This window comes from Phascolarctos cinereus, unplaced genomic scaffold, assembly GCF_003287225.1.
Source record: "Phascolarctos cinereus isolate Bilbo 61053 unplaced genomic scaffold, phaCin_HiC Scaffold_9;HRSCAF=440, whole genome shotgun sequence".
Lineage (NCBI taxonomy): Eukaryota > Metazoa > Chordata > Mammalia > Diprotodontia > Phascolarctidae > Phascolarctos > Phascolarctos cinereus.
In genome coordinates this window covers 14,542,309-14,558,905 of record NW_027556402.1, presented here as the reverse complement: position 1 = coordinate 14,558,905, position 16,597 = coordinate 14,542,309, and the positions used below count along the sequence as shown (strand labels likewise).

General features: G+C 47.7%; 2 protein-coding genes across 3 annotated transcripts in view; one reads left to right on the top strand and one right to left on the bottom strand.

Moving 5' to 3' along the window:
* ABHD18 (abhydrolase domain containing 18) overlaps nucleotides 1–10,253 on the bottom strand; it is a 46,245-nt gene extending 35,992 nt beyond the window's left edge. The window contains exons 1-3 of the mRNA XM_078148740.1: nucleotides 10,107–10,253; nucleotides 5,060–5,176; nucleotides 4,716–4,812 (exon numbers count right to left, since the gene is read on the bottom strand). The gene's annotated coding sequence lies outside the window, so the exon portion shown is untranslated. The remainder of the gene's footprint in view (nucleotides 1–4,715; nucleotides 4,813–5,059; nucleotides 5,177–10,106) is intronic.
* Nucleotides 10,254–10,546: 293 nt separating this feature from the next.
* The window catches only part of MFSD8 (major facilitator superfamily domain containing 8), a 32,119-nt gene continuing 26,068 nt past the window's right edge, over nucleotides 10,547–16,597 (top strand). The window contains exon 1 of one of the 2 annotated variants that reach the window (XM_078148739.1): nucleotides 10,547–10,860. In XM_078148739.1, coding sequence (XP_078004865.1) covers nucleotides 10,796–10,860 — 65 coding nt within the window. In that variant the 5' untranslated portion in view covers nucleotides 10,547–10,795. The remainder of the gene's footprint in view (nucleotides 10,861–16,597) is intronic. The other variant, XM_020988559.2, reaches the window with a different exon arrangement.

The window sequence follows — 16,597 nt, the reverse complement described above, 5'->3', positions numbered from 1 at the left end:
CCTTTTAAGTCTATTCCATTCAGCTAAGGAGAATTTAAACTTGCGTTTCTTACAAAGTGTTCTAACGAGTGCTCTACATGGAGTATTCTAGAGTTAGGAAGATCTGAGTTTAATTCTAGCCTCAGACACTTATTTGCTGTGTGACCCTGGGCAATTTAGCTAACCTCCCTCATCTCATCTATAAAAACGAGCCCTCCCAGGGCTGTTGTGGGAATGAAATGAGATGACAGCACTTTGCAAATCTTAAAGTGCTATAGAAATGTTAGGTTGGTTTTTTTTCCCCTTTCAATTTAACAAGCATTTAAGTAACAAACATGAGAAAGGTGTAAGAAGACTGGAAAAATAAGAAGAGGCTAAGTCAGGGGTGGGGAATCTGCAGCCTTGAGGCCACATGTGGCCCTCTAGGTCCTCAAGTGCGACCCTTTGACCTGAATCCAAACTTCACAGAATAAATCTTTTTATTAAGGGGTTCCCCAACTCTGGGCTAGGTAATGAATGGCTTTGAATACCAAATAGAGTACTTTCTATCTAACCCTGGAGGCCACAAGGAGCCACTGAGTTGGGGGGTGACATGATGGGACTTCCAATTTAGAAAAATCACTTTAGTGGCTGAATAGAAGATTAATTGGAGTACAGAGAGACTTGAGGCAGGCAGATCCACTAGTGGTCCCAGCATGAGAGGGCCTGCATCAGGGTGGGGGGCTGTGTCAGAGGAGACAGGGGAGCATATTCTTGAGGTGTTATAGAGGTAGAAATGACAAACCTTCAAAATAGCTTGAATATGGGGGTGGGGGAGGGGGTGTGTGAGAGATAATGAGGAATCCAGGATGACTCCTAGGTTGTGAGCCTGAGGGACTGGGAGGCTGGTATTCCCATCTTAAAAGGGAAGGTGGTGAGGGAGAGGGTGAGTTCTGTTTTGGATGTTTTGAATTTAAGATGTTTGCTGCATATGGAGTTTGAAATGTATTGAAAGGCAGTTACAGATGGGAGACAGGAGGTCAGCCTAGAGATTTGAGAATCACCAGCAGTGAGATGGTAATTAAATGCATGGGAACTGATGAGATCACCCACCAAGTGAAGTGGTAGAAAGAGCGAAGGGAAGAAAGTCCAGGACAGAACCCTGGGGGACACAATAGTTAAGAGGGCTGATCAGATAGGGAGGAGGAAAACTAGGAGAGAGAATAAAGTGTCAAGGGGGAAGAGACTGAAACCCAGGTCTCTCTGGACTCCACAACTGTGTGTGTGTAACTGATGAAGATGGAAGGAAAGGACAACCCACGCTCAACTCTCTGGAGCAGAGATAAAGTTCTAAGACAGTGTTCTTCAATGCTCTCTGCTCTCACCACCTGGCTGCTTAGGAAGGTGGGATGGACGACAGGAGGAGGAGACAGCCACTTGTCCCAATGGATAACTCAGAAACAGAGTCCACTTCACAAATTCTTAGACTACTGAGAACTTCAAAAGTGGAAGGAACCAGAAGGATCAAATTTAGCCTCACTTTATAACCTTGGTGAAGCTAAGAGGCTTGTCCAAGACCACACTGCTCACCAGAGGCAGAACCAGAACTGGATCTCAGACTTCCTAACATCCGGGCCAATCTTTCCACTGTGATATAACACCCCAGTTCCTTTTTACACCCCCCCCCCACGATTCCCAGATGTACATACCCAGCCCTTGTTTCTCCGCTGAGCTCCAGTCACACACCACCAAGCGTACGCCTCAGAGGAGATGTCTTGTAGCTATTTCAAACTCAACACGTCTACAAAGTACAACTTCCCTCCTTCCTCCGAATCCTCCCCTGTCCCTCGCTCTCCTATTATCATGGACCATACTATGACTTTACCTTCCCATCACCCAGGCGCAGCAGCTCAGCATCATCTTTAACTGCTCACTCGCACTCACTGTTACACATTCAGTTGATTTCCAAACCTTGTCATTTCGATCTTTACAGCATCTCAGTCAATAAACACGTATTAAAAGCCTGCTATGTGCCAGGCACTGTGCTAAGGGCTGTGGGGTCAAAAGAAGGCACAAAACAGTCCCTGCCCTCAAGAAGCCACAATTGAACGGGAGAGACAACAGGCAAACAAATAAGTGGGAACTATATACAGGCTAAACAGGAATAATTAACAAAGGAAAGGCACTAGAATTAAGAGGGATAGGGAAAGGCTCCCAGTAGAAGATGGGATTTTATCTGGGACTCAAAGAAAGTTAGAGAATTTGGGAGGAGGAGATGAGGGGAGAGTGTAATCCAGGGGGATTACATGGCGGACTGCTGAGAAAATGCCTGGAGCTGGAAATGGAGGGTCTCGTTCACAGAACAGCAAGGAGGCTGATGTCATTGGGTCAGAGTACCCAAGGCTGTCTATCTGTGGTACATTCTCCCTTCTCCCTACTCACACCCCGACCACCCTAATTCAGACTCTCATCATCTCTCCCCTAGACTACTTCGATGGCCTTCTCTTATCCGTCTCCTGCCTCATCTCTCTATTCTGCTACCAAAGCAATTTCCCTGAAGTTTTCCCTAAAATTTCCCAAATCTGACACCCCATCCTCCTGTCAATTCCTTCATTTCGCCCTCTGTCCTTCCCTCTCTTCCACCCAACCTCTCTCCCACACATTCAGTAAACTCAAGTGGCTACTACTTCCAGGGTCAAACCTAAAGCTCTGTAGCATTTAAAGCTTTTCACCACCTGGTCCCTTTCTACCTTTCCAGGCTCCTTACACTCTGTCTATACCTTGCGCGTACCCAGTTATTTATATATGTTGCTTCTCTTATTGGAATATGAGCTCGTTGAGGGCACGGACTTCATCCCCAACTGTTTGGTACAGACCTCTTCTGCTCAATAAATGTTAGCTGAGTCACTGACTAAGAAAACAAAGACTGTGACCTGGTAGAACTTAAAATCTAGTTGGAGGAGGCAAGTCTCATTACCTTATAATTTTTAGGGCCAAATATATTCCTTATTATTAAAAAATTATTATTCAAATGAAAACATTCACTTGAATAAACCTAATTCAGTAGGTCTTTCTCTAAGAGGAAAAAAAGGACCCCCCCCCAAAAACCAAACCAAAAAATAACTATTTGCCATAATTTTAACACAGTACAACTCATTGATTTTCACATGGGGTGCAGCAATAGGTATTTCTTTAAAATTTATTTTTCAAATAACCATTTATATTTTTTAAAGTTATAAACTACCCATACTGGCCTCTATCATCATAAATTCAATTTCCCTTGAGCTAGCAGATGTCATGAACCAGCAAAGACCAAACAAAATAAAATGCAGTGTGCTACCTGCTCTTCCCAGCCTAGCATCTGGAAAGTCACACCCACAGCTCTACCTGCAGATGCACAAAGCCAAAAACTTCTCCTTTGTGAATCCTGAGGAAGCAAAGAAAGAAGATGGTGACAGGATGGGAGAAAGGAAGAAGGCAGAGGAATCTCAAGATCCCGAGAACAGGACAGGAGGCCTGACTAAACTGCATGCTTCTTTGCTGCAAACAAAGAGTGCCCTGATACTGTGCCTTCAGAAGTTTGAGGACCACAAAGATCCCAGAAGCAGGAATGTTAGCTTACTTAAGGGGAAAAAGGAACCTTGAAAGGTCATCTCTGGTCTACTCCCAGATTTCAAAATTTCTTTTTTAAAATGTGTCAGACAATATAATTCTTCCATTTTAAAAGAAAAAAATTTGTCTTGTTTTTACACCAATTTCATTTCCCAATAGGTCCCTTACCTACCCTCTCCCTCACAATGAAAGAACATTTAAAAAACCTGCTTAGACAAACCACCCACCAGCCAAATCCCACACAACATGCAGCGTCTCCCATGCAGTCTCCTGCGCTTCACAAAGAAGAAGGAGGAAACCTCAACTCTGCCTTGGGGCCAAGCTCGGTCATCATGATTTCACAGCGTCTGAGGTCCATGATTTTTGGTCATTTTTCTGGTTCCTTCCATTTACACTGTTTTAGCGGAGCATATTGTTTTATTGGTTTTGTTTCCTTCATTCTGCATCATTTCACATATACACCAATTCTCATCCACATTTCTATTTTCTTTCTATTCACTACTATACAGCGCAGTATTAGTGCTATGTTACAGGACCACTAAACTGACATACCACAACCTGCTCAGCCATTTTCCAGCTAATAAGCACTGGAATTTGTTTCCAGTTCTTTGCTACTTGATAAAGTGTCACTAGGTCATGATGTACTTGAGACCTTTCTACCTTTGACCTCACTGGGTATATGCCTGCCCTGAGTCAAATAGTATGGACATGTCAGTCACTCTCTTGGTATAATTCCAAATTCCTTCCTAGAAGGTCAGTTGACAACTCTACCAAAAGCAAGGCTACAGTGACTATTCCCATCTTTGTCAACTGAGAACCACAAACACTGGGGGCCTGTTCCATCCCAAACACTGTGCTAACTATCTTAGTGCCTCATCTCTCAAACCAGTTCTTTACCGCGTGCTCCTTTTTGAGCAGAATACAGCTCACATCTTGAGTTACCTTCTACTAGAGCAAGAAAGTGGCTAAAGCTGATGTCAGAAAAGCACTGATGAACACAGATGCCCCTCTCTGCTGTTCCACGGTGCTACCTGCCCTACTAGAAAGGGCTGCCTTAGGGGACAGCACATTCTCTGACACCGAAGGCCATAACATGGAGGCTGGGATCACCCATCCTGTTGTTTAGAGGACTCTTAGAGACTTACGTTTCAGGGAAGGGATTACAAGATGATCAGTGAGGTTCCTTTCAAATCTTGGGAGTCTGTGGTTCTAGAGCAGAGGCAGGGAACCTGTGGCCCGGTTCTAGAGAATAAAAAGAAGAGCATCAGACCACACACTTCACAGTGCCCAGGGGAAAAAAAAAAAAAGAAGAGCAATACACAGTCCCTCCCCTCACAGAATCTACCAGGGTGTGATCAAATTTTGTGCTATAAGATTAAAAAAAAAAAAAAGGTAGTTCAGAAGAAAAAGACAACATCTTAATTAGGAGAATTAATGGTGACATACCGAAACAATTTCTGAGCTAAGAATCAGACTATAAATAATTTACCTTTGTGGCCCCACCAAGCACTGCCCAGTTAGAATGTGCCACCACCACCAACAGTCTTAATCTTTACAGAGACAATGTGATCTTGGGCATGTTGTTTGCGAGAACAAACCCCAAAACCTGAAATAGTTTTAGAAAGAAATTTATTAGATTGTTTATTAGTAGACAGTGAGCTGGAGAGGAGGTTTACATCCAGGCTCTGGAAGGTTTACCTGTTTAGGTTTTAGACAAGCATGCTCGCCCATGAACCACAGAGTGAAGCAATTTTGCTGAGAGGGAAACCAGAAAGCAAGGAGATTGAATAAAATTTGGGCGAAGCCAAAACACAACAGAACCCAAAACATAAGCTTGGGTGGACCCAAAACACCCTGCAGTCATCTCCAGCATGCCTAGAAAGTTACTGGAGTCAGGTGACATTCCGGGTGCTGACAGCCTTCAATCACATAGCGTTGCATTTAAACAGCATAAATTTTCTGAGCAATATAATAAATCATTTCTCCTACAGGCACCGTTTCTCGTTGCCCCCATCTGACCTCATCTTGAACATTTTCAGGACGGCACTGATAAGTTGGAGGGTGTCTAGAGCAGGGCAAACAGGAAGGTGGAGAGCAATAAGTCCACATCATCAGAGAAATTGAAGGAACTAGTCACGTTTAGCCTGGAGAACAGAAGATTCAGACATGTGAGCTGAGCTATGTCCAGGTATCTGAAGAGCTGTCAGACTGAAGGAAGGATCAGAGTGGTTCTGTTTGGCGGTGGAGAGCAGAGCCAGGAATGAGGTGGGGGGCGAGGCTCACAGTTGTAAAGAAGAAGATTAGGGTTACCTTCCAACAACCAGAGCTGTCCAAAAGCATTATGGGGGCCTTAAAAATGCAGCAGGTTCCTTCTCCTCAGAGATCTTCAATCACAAAGGAAGGGGAGACTTCTGCGGAGTCTGCTGCTTACAGTAGCGACTCCTCTCACATGTGGAGTCCCTTCCAACCATAAAATTCTGCACATCTCTCTATTTCATCAGAGCAAATATATTTCCATCCTATAAACCAGTGGCTCTGGGAATTGTGGACCTTATTTAATACTGTTTTCTCCAAGGTAATGATATCTTCTTTTAAAAAAAATTTTACTTTTCCCACCAATTACATGTTAAAACAACTTTTAAAACTTTCAAAAAAAAATTTGAGTTCCAAATTCTATCTCCTTCTCTTCACTCTCCCTGAGACAGTAAGTAATCTGATACAGTAGTTTATATATGTGCAATCATGTAAAACACTTCCACATTAGTCATTTTGTACAAGAAAGAAAACTTGAAAAGAAAGAAAGAAAAGAGAAAAATAGTGTGCTTCAGGCTATCTTCAGAGAGTATCAGTTCTTCTGATCATGTTTTAAATGCTAAATCCAAAGGCTTTTTCTCTATTCTCTTTCTTCTCAACTTCCCTGCAGGTTCTGACACTTCATCAGCCCTTCTTCCCAAATACTTGCACTTTCCTTAACACCCACATGACTTTTTTGTCTTGTGATTCTCCTCCTACTAGTCAGACCACTCTTTCTCAGGCATCAATGATGCTCTGTCTCCTCAGTATGGGCGTCCTACACAGTTTTTGTCCTTTTTCTTACTTCTTATAACCAGTAACACTCCATTACTATAATTTGTTTAACCAATTCCCAATTGACATGTTACTTTCCAGTTCTTCCCTACAACAAAAAGTGCTGCTATACATATTTTTGTACATATGGGTCTTTGTCTTTGATCTCTTTGGGGTATATACTATATACCTAGTATTGGTATCACTGAACCACATGAAGAATCTGGACAAAACAAGAAGAGAATGCAAGACTCTTCCTCGAACTATAACTAGGGGAAGAAATCCTCATTAAACAAGGGAAAGAAGAAATTATAAAAGGGGCATTTAAGTTATATAAAATTTAAATGCTTTTATAAAAATAACAACAATGAAGCGATAGAGAAGAGGTTAATTGGGGCAAACGTTTACAGCAATTTCTCTGATAAAGATCTAATATATATGCATATGTAAATACACACACACAGTATATAACTGATAGAAATATAAGCAAGAACCAATTTCCAAAAATGAACAAGAAATTTTCCCAAAAGATCCAAGCTACAAACAACTATATGAAATAAGCTCCAAATCACTAAGAAAAAATACAACTTAAAATTAGGTTTTACCTCACATTCATCAGATTGGCAAAGCTTAAAATGCTAAGTTTTACATGGGCTATGGGAAGACAGGTGCACTAATAAATTGCTAGGGCAGCTATGAACTGATCCTACCATTCTGGAAAACAACTTAGAATTTTTTTTTTAAAGTCAACAAATTGTATACACCCTATGATCACCTGGTTACCTGATACAACTGCTAGGCATATACTCCAAGGAGACAAAGAGGGAAAAAATCTCATATACAATAATATTGATAGCAGCACTTTTTGTAGTAGCCAAAAACTAGAAGAAAACTGACTACTCATTGATTGCAGAATGGTTGAATAAATTGTGGTGTGTGAATGCAATGGGATATCGATATATAATAAGAAATTAACATGAAGAATTCAGAGAACTTCGGAAGTCTGCAACAGGTATCAACTGCCATGATCATGATAAAGGAAAACAACCTAGAAAGACTTCAGAATTCTCAAGTCTGGCAGTGATGGCCAAGCACGACTCCGAAGAAGTCACTCGTGAAGTATCTCTCCCACCCTTCACTGAAACATACATTTTCATCCCCATGAATCCTTGAGTTCTGTCAGGATGCAAAACAACAGGGCTCAGGAATTAAATTAAGGAAATCTGCCAATATAAGCTACAAAGCAAAGTGCCCCACTTAAAGTCAATACCAGAGAGAAAGATTAGCTCCATTAAAAAAAAAAAGTGCTCCACTGCCAAGGAATGAGCTCTCTTTCCTAGAACTGAATTTCATTAAGCTGAGCTGTGTTACTAAAATGAAGCAACTGTCTGGCAACCGGTGTAAAGATCTTGTATCACTGCTCTCCAGACATTTAAGTAACACGACCTTTGATTTCACTGCTTTGTACTGATATCCTTCATTACTTTTATTTATCCTAAAAAGTAATTAAAGTTATTTTAAATTTGCAAGGTATAGAGGAGCCATGTTTTTGTGGAGTTTTTTTAAAACCTCCTTTTTAATCCTATAACTTCATTTTTATTCACTTCTCACTTTTCCTTACTTGGCATAGTGAAGAGTTTGGGGTTGGAGTGCAAAGCCCTTAACTCTAAATCGAACCTAGGACCAGGGGTAGGAGGCCACTAAACTTTTCGGCTGCCTCAACTTCCTCACACGTAAAATACGGACGGCAAAAGTCTACCTACCCATTTGACAGGGTGACTGTAAGAAGATCACTATGTAAATCTTAAAGTGTTATTGAAACGTGGGCTGTTTTCTTACAGAGAGCTGCAAAGGGAGTAGAGACCCCCCCCCAACAAATCAGAACTTTAAAATGGCTTTTTAAAACCAAGAGGGTAGCAACAAGCCTCTTTCAATGCCTCCCTTTTACGGAGGCAACTTTTCCCATCAGCTGCTCACTTGGACTCCCCAACGATAAGCTCATCACCTGAAACCTCACCATCTCGGAGCCGCATTCGGCTTTGCCATTCAACCCCTCAGCTGCCTCTCCCTGTGATTGGGGCGCCCGGAGGGTGGGGCAATGAACTCCTCCCTTCTCGGAGCGCTCTGCCTGTGCCATCAGCCGCTGCGCTAGCTTTCTGGCCCTGGAAGAGTCGGCTTCTGAGTGCTCTCTCTCCCCTAGAAGGCTCTATTTTGCCTTAGAGTTATCGCGGGGCCAAGCAACATCGCAGCGCCCTAGGGCTTTGTGTTTGTCTTCTTCTGTCCGGTGCATTTTACAAATAAGGAAGTCGAGACCCGGCTATTGTCTGGGGCCAACATTTGAACTCGGGTCTTTCTGACTCCAAGCCTGGTACTACCCCCACCGTGCCACCTAGCTGCCCCATGCTAGAACCAAGCACACAGTAAGCACTTAATAAGTGTTTACTGACTGAGAAATGAGCACGCCAGAGACAAAGAGGAGCTTGGGTTTTCAGCAAAGCCAGGGTACAAGTTTGTGGCCTCAAACGGAAACTGTAACACAACACTCTTTTTCACACCTCCTGCGAACGTCACAAAAAGTGAAAAAACATCCACAGTCCTCGAAGACGGATCTTCTAACGAGACAGGCGAGGGACACATTAGCTCCCATTTGTTTTTGGTGGCGAACTCCGGCCGGGACAACCGCGCGAACCCGACTCCGCAGCGTCGGCTGCGATCTGGAGTCGAGGATGCAGCAGGACAGGCGCGGAGTCTCCGCGAGGAGCAGGAGGCGGAGGATGCGGATGGATGCGAGCGGCATCTCTCTGCGCCCTTGACCACAGACACAAAAAGACGATTCCCAAAGCGAGGCGGAGAATAAAAGAGCGGCTCCCGAGCACCTCCCGGAGGGAAGGGCCTCCGGACGGCTGCGGGGACCCGCGCTCACTGGCAACACAGCCAGCAGCGCAGGCAGGACTCAGGAGAGCCCATCGTAATTTCTATTAATAAAGCCCGATTACGCACTTTCTGGGGGCTGGGGGGGGTGGTGCTGGGGATACACAAAGAAGCGACAGACGGCCCCCGCCCTCCCCGATGGGGGGGGTCAACATGCAAATACACACGTGCAAAGCGAGCTATGCGCAGAACGGGAAACAACGGGGGGGGGAGGCAGAGGCCCGGCCCGGGGCCGAGGATCCGCGCCGGGAGGTCTGCGCGGCCCGGGGCGCCCGTGCCCTGCCCCGCTCACGCAGCTGCCGCGGCTCCCTGCTGCCCGCGGGGGAGCACGAGGCCCCCCGCAGAGGAGGCACGACGGGGAGGGGCCGCCCCCAAGGTGACCGCACAAGGAACAAACAGGCGGGCGGATGCGCCTCCCGTGACCCCACCCTGGGGTCCGAGGACCCGCGCTGGAAGGACCCCGACGCCGGCTCCTTTCCCACGGCCCCTCCCCCCATCCTATACAGGAGGAAACTGAGGCTCGGGGAGAAGCGACTTACCCAAGGTCACCTGAGCCGCAGCAGGCGGAGCGGGATGCAGGAAGCCTCTTCCTCTTTCCCGCGGGGCCTCAGTTTCCAGCCCGGCCCCAGCACGGCGCGCGCCGGCCCGCACGTACCTCCGCCTCTCCCGCCCCCGGCGCGCGCCCTCGCCCTGCCTCTCCCCCCGCCCCGGGCGCGCGCCCGCGCTCCGCCCTGTCCCCACCCCGCCTCGCGCCACTCACCGAGGGCCCGAACCGCGGGACGCTCCAAACAGCCCTCGGGCCTCCCAGGCCCTCCAGTGCGGGGTTCCTCCCCTCAGGCCCACCTGCCGCACCCGCCCACAGCGGGGGGGGGGCGGAGGAGACTGCGGTCGCGGCCGGGGGGAGGGGCGAGCGTCCGTTTGGACCTTGCCGGTCCTCCATCTCGTGTCAGGTGGCGCCGCCATCTGGCGGGCTGCCAGGGAAGGGTCACGGGGTGTTGGGGGAGGGGAGGCCTAGGCTCTCCAGCTCGGCCCGCTCTCCTGCGCACGCGCCCTACGTCCAGGCCCGGCAAGCCCCGCCGGCTGCCTGCCTCGCCCTCCTGCGCACGCGCAAATAAAACGCCAAGAGCGCCGGCGCGGCCCTCCAGGTGTCGCGAGAGTCGGCCCCGGACCCTGCGAGAGCTCCGCCCCCTCCCCGGGCTCAGAGTAGGATTAGAGCGGCGGGGTCGCCATGGCCGCCCGCGGGACAGCCGAGGAGCAGCAGCCTCTGCTGGGCGAGCAGGGCCCAGGGACCAGGTGAGCTGGGGGGCCCGAGGCCCGAGGACCTGGCCCAGTGGGGCGCCTTGTCTCCCGCGTTCAGCCCCTCTTACACGCGGGGAAACGGAGGCAGGGGACGCCGGGCCGCGCCGCGGTGACGGGCGTGTATGCAGCGCCCCGCCCCCCGCCGGCCCCCACCTCCGAGAGGGCAGGGCGTGGGCAGCGTGGCGCCGGACCCCGAGAGTGCCGGCCCGGGGCAGGGCGCTGCACCCTGGCTTCCTCATCTGCAGAATGGGGGCGTACTCAAGCCCCAGCGCCGTCGCAGAGAGCAAATGGGATGTTTGCAAAGCGTTTCCCAAACCGTGGAGCGCGACCTGCAGATATGTGTGCAGTTTCGTCTGTCATGTGCAACAACAGCATAAGCGTGCTGTGCTTCTCATGACGACGTAACGCGTCCTGTGCGTGGACGTGTATGAATGCAGACGCTGGCTGTCGTGGTCGTTCCGCCTCCGGCCCCCGGCGTCCTGCTGGCTCGTTGCCTTGGCCAGAACGTCTGTCCCTGTGATCCGGTGGTGTACGTTGTTCTCCCGGTTCCGCTTCCCCTCCCCTCCCCCTCCGCTCCGCCCGAGGAGTCGCAGGATTCCTTGCCTTTCCTCATTCCTGGGTTGTGCACACGCTCCTTCCCTCCATTCACATGCAGTGATCCGTTTAGCCGGGACCCTCCCCGTTCCGAGTTCTTGGCCGCCCGAAGGAGAGCTGCTGTGAATAAATGCCCTGGGTTCTTTCCTCTTTCGTTTGCGGAGGAAGGAGCTGTTAGGGAAAGCTGGTGCAAACAAATTCAGGAACCCCCGACTCCAGCCAGCTGTGAAACCCCAGGTTTCCAGGTGGAAAAAGGGGCCACGTTAGAAGATTAACACTTGGCAGTTGCTCATCTCCTTAGCGTCAACTGGCCCATCGGGAAGCACCTTGTTATTGAAATCTTAGGGATCCGAATCCCAGTTAGCACATAAAACAGCCTGATGGAAATGACAAAATGCTCTCTGCTGAAACTCTGGAGAAAAGGCCATTTCTGTGGCATTAATGATGTAATGAAAATTAGTGATGTGAGTTTCCCAGATAGCTGAAGGCTTCCCTTTGAAGCAGTATATTTAAGTTTTTTAAAACCGCTTTGCATTAGAACATTTCTAAGACTTTATCTGTTCTACAGCTTTCTTAAGTAGAAAAGTACTAACGGGTTCGCCTTTTCCCTCCCTTAATGACCCATTCTCATCCTTGATCTTTGCACTCTGCTCTACATAATGCAATTATTCCCTGGGAGCCTATTAAGACGTTTGCTCTTAAACAAAATAGCCTCAAGATTCCTGTAATATTTGAGTTGAATCTGTTTTTTTGTAATTTTTCGGTTTGCATGTTTTTCAGCTCTCGCTGCTGTCCCTATGTTTGACTGAAGGAACTTTTTACACCTGCCTGATTTTCTTAAAATCTGCTAAAGATAAGATCGATCCTCACTTCAGATCTTTATCAGTGTCATTTGAGTTTTCTGTCTCTGTGTATTACCACATATGCATGAATGTACAGTTGGATGTAATTCATTGAGCAGTGGCTCTCTGGGACACCTGCAGTGAGTGGACTGTGAACTAGGCAGAGTTGTAGAAGGAGAAAAAGCAGACGGGGGTCCATTGGAGGATTTGAACAGCACTTGGAGTGTTCCCAGGCTGTCCTCCAAACAAAACCTCATCTTCTCAATCTCCGTATTTTCCCACTTATGCTGTGTAGCCCTGATGCCTTTCATGGCACAGTTTGGGTTCTTCACAGATTGTCTTGTTTAACGAGGGCAGTGGGAGCCAGGTGATGGGCACAGATAAGACTTATATGCAAGAAGTGGCACAGAGAAAATCACCGAGGAGATTTGTGGTCAGGAAAGGAAACGGGCCCTTCATTTAATGAGAAAGGAAGCCCAGGTGTGTCAGTGATGCCCACCTAAGGTTAAAAGACCTGCAGGGGTCTCTTCTCTCCCAGCGTAGCCCTTCCTCTTAGGAGCTTTCCTTCTAATAGAGAAATGAAACACACAGCAGATCGGGGGCAGAGAAAAGGGTTCAGGGAAGTAAGGATGGAGACCGGTGCTGGGCATCTGTCTACAAGAAGCAGGACAGAAGACGTTAGAAGAGCTGCCACGAGTGATCGGAGCCACAGGGCAGGCGTTTGTCTCCCATTCCAGGAGCATGCAGCCCATTGATTTGGTCACTGTACTCCGAGAGAGAGAGAGAGAGAGAGAGAGAGAGAGAGAGAGAGAGAGAGAGAGAGAGAGAGAGAGAGAGAGAGAGAGAGAGCGAGCAAGAGCTGGGAGGGGAGGATGCTGGTTGAGCTTTGGTTTCTTAGTGACCGACTAGGTGGGCATGTGATCCTCGGAGCTGCCTAGATACACTGGGTTAGGTGGTTTTCACTCTCCACCAGTTAGGAAAGGTCTGCCCCAGGCAAAAATCCCCAAATCCATTGGATTAACTCCCCTAGTTAGGGTGGGGTGGAGGGGAGAGGAGCTTTGTCAGGCCAGGAGTGTGATCCCAGTGGGGAGCAGAGGGGAAGGAACAACCTGTATGTAGGGCTGCTTCCTACTTTGTTAAAGGACTCACCGGGGAGGCAGCTTTCTTCTGTTCCCCTCCTGCTCCCTGTCACCCTAAGGATCCATAGACAGAAATTGCAGAGGGTGAGAAGTCACGGACGGATTGTGATCTCCTGGGTTGGAACATCGTGGGGATCATAGATTAAATTTGGAAGGGACCTCAGCTGTCGTTTAGACCTGGGGCTCTTCACTTTGTGTGTGTCATGGAGCCCTTTTGGAAGTCTGGCGAAACCTCCAGGCCCTTTTTTGGAATAGTATTTTTAAATTCACAAAATACAGGGAAGGGGGACAAATATTAGTCACCTGAGATGTGCGGGGCACTGCCCTAAGCACATTACAGATACTTCGTTTGATCTTCACTACAACATGCTCTCGTTATCCCCGTTTTGCAGATGAGGAGATCTAGGCAGACAAGTGAAATGACTTGCCCTGGGTCACAAAGCTAATTAGTGTCTGAGGCCAGATTTGAATTCAGGCCCTCTGGATTCCTGCCCTAGCACTGACTGCCTAACTGCCTCTGTAAGTGAAACTCAGAGGATTGCAAAGGAAGCTAATTATATTTAAATACAGGTATAAAAATATTTTTAAAAACAAATTTAGGGACCTCACTTCAATACCCCTGATCCAGATCAACCCTCCCATAAGTATCCTGAGGCCTTGACAGGTTTAAAGGACTTGCCCAAGGTCCTGTTGGTACTAAGTGGTGTAGTTAACACTCATCTTTCAATCAACCACCATTTAATAAGCACCTACTGAATGCTAGGCGCTAGCTGCTTGGAATGCAAAGTAAAATCAAAGAGCCCCAGCCTCAAGGTGCTTAGACACACACAAAATATTTACTGAGTAAACTCAAGATGATCTAGGGGAAGAAGCACTTGGCACCCAAGGGGTCAGAAAAGGCCTTGTCTTCCAAGGTAGCACTGAAGCTGAGCTGAAAGCAGTGATGGAGATGAGGAGGACGAGCATTCTGGGCACAGGGGGAGCCTGTGATTTTCGGGGAAATGGGGGGGCAGGATGTGTGAGGAACATGAAGGAGATCAGTTTGACCTCTGGAATCAAAGGCAAACTCCTGCTTGGCTTTTCAAGCCTTTTACCACACGTCCAAGCTCCCTTTCGGGTTTCATCCGAGATGTAGTTGAGAGCCTCTTGAATTCTTGGGAGAGAGAATGGCACAGTCAGACCCGTGCTTTAGGAATTGCCCAGGCTGTGGGGAGGCTGGAGTAAAGGGGAGAGAGAGCGGTGCCTGCACCCAGGGAGAGCTTAGGAGGCTGCTGCAGTGGTCCACCCGAGACGGGGGTGAGATCCTCACTTGTAGGGGCACAGATCAAGGAGGCTTGGCTGCTGGCCAGCTGTATTTTGTTTGTCTCTCTCTGTCACCTTTATTTGAAGCTGCTTGATACTAGACCAGAGGTCACCTGAAGAGACCTGTTTCTTCTGACATCCTCTTGTTACAGAGAACTAAACAGAGACTTAAAGAGTAACCTTGAATGCGGTGACCCAGGTGGGGAGAGGAGAGCCCAGATTCAGCCCCAGGTGGTCTGACTCCAGATCTAGGGCTCCTTCACGTGGGCTGAACAGTAGATGCTCAGAGGTCACCGAGGCCATCACGTATCTGAGCAGAAATTCTGCAGTGTGCCTCCCCTCAAAGTTATCTGGTGTCTGTGTGCTTATTTTTATACAGATTGTTTCCTTTAATGGAATCTAAATTATTGTTTCATTTATTTCTTTGTATCTCTTGTGCTTGGTTTAGGGTCCAACACATAGTAGGCATTTAATAAGTAGGCTGACTTTTATAGTGTCCGCCCATTGCTTCAGACGACATCCTTGGGCTCCAAACAGAAATTCTTCTTCAGGAGCAGCTAGGTAGTGCCATGGACAGAGCCTCCGGCCTTGGAGTTCAAATGTGGCCTCGGATGCTTTATACTTACTAGCTTTGTGACCCTGAGCAAGTCACTTAACCCCATTGCCTAGCCCCCGCTCCAAAAAGAATTCTCCTTCTTCCACCCTCCTCCCATTTTCCCCTCTCAGGTTTTCTAACTTGTTTAACCACTCCACCTGCCACAATTCTGAGACTCCTCTGAAGCTTAGGTGCTCTCCTGGATTACAATTTGCATTGTGGTGTAGTAGAAGTTGGGAGACTCGGCTTTGAATCCCAGCTCAGATTTGCTCCTAAGTCAGACTTTTCTAGAGGACACCTTGCCTGGGTGATCTGGAGAGGAAGCCTCGGAGGCCCTTGAGTGGTAGAAGAGTAAGCTGATCCCAAGCTGTAGGTAGAGGGAGTTTCCTCACCAGAAGCCCCCTGTGCCCTCAGGCTTGAGAAGAGGGCTTTGTAAATTTGATCCCACCACGTAAATAGGAGATAATAATTATCCTAAAATGTGGCTCCTTGAACTACAGTCTCATGTTCCAGGTGTGGTCTAACCGGGGCGCAAGGTTAGTGAGCCTCGAATTTCCCTTGTCTTGGATAATGAGCATTGGTTGTTGTCAGCCTTGAAGCCGCTAAGACCAGCCTTCAGAGCCTGCTGCTGACACGTTCTGGCTGTGTGAGCAATCTCTCTGGGCCCTAGGCAGCTCCGTAGGACCTTACACTGCTGACTGAGATTGCTGATCTGCATGGATCTCTCGCTGCAGCCCTCATTTTTACATCAGCTGTTGCCTACATTGATGAAATCCTGGGTCCCAGAAAAGCTAGATTTAGTTTTGTTACCTGCAGTGCCACACTCCTGCTTCCCATCAAGCTCATGGTTCCCTCAGATGTTTTCCCTAGATCTTATTCACAGGGATGTCGCCCTGTATTTGTGCCTTGGGATTTTTTTTCACACGGTTACATATATAGGACATCGCTTTTTTCCATATTGAACTTTATCTTATTGGATTTCACTGATACTTTATCTTGTCAAGGTCCTTTAGAGATGTGTCTGAACTGGGCCCCAATTCAGGCAATGAATTTCCCATCTCTCCCAGTTTCGTGTTCGATAAGCATGCCACCTGTGGATTCTCCCAGGTCATTATTAAAAGTATGCTACGACTCCCAGCGAAGGAGAGATATTCATTCAAGTACTACCAAATAGAGGTGTGTAAGGATGCACAAACAAGGTGCTCCCAGTACTTCTCTGGTATCCTAGGTTATCAGGTTTTCAAAAAAGTTCAGAAAAC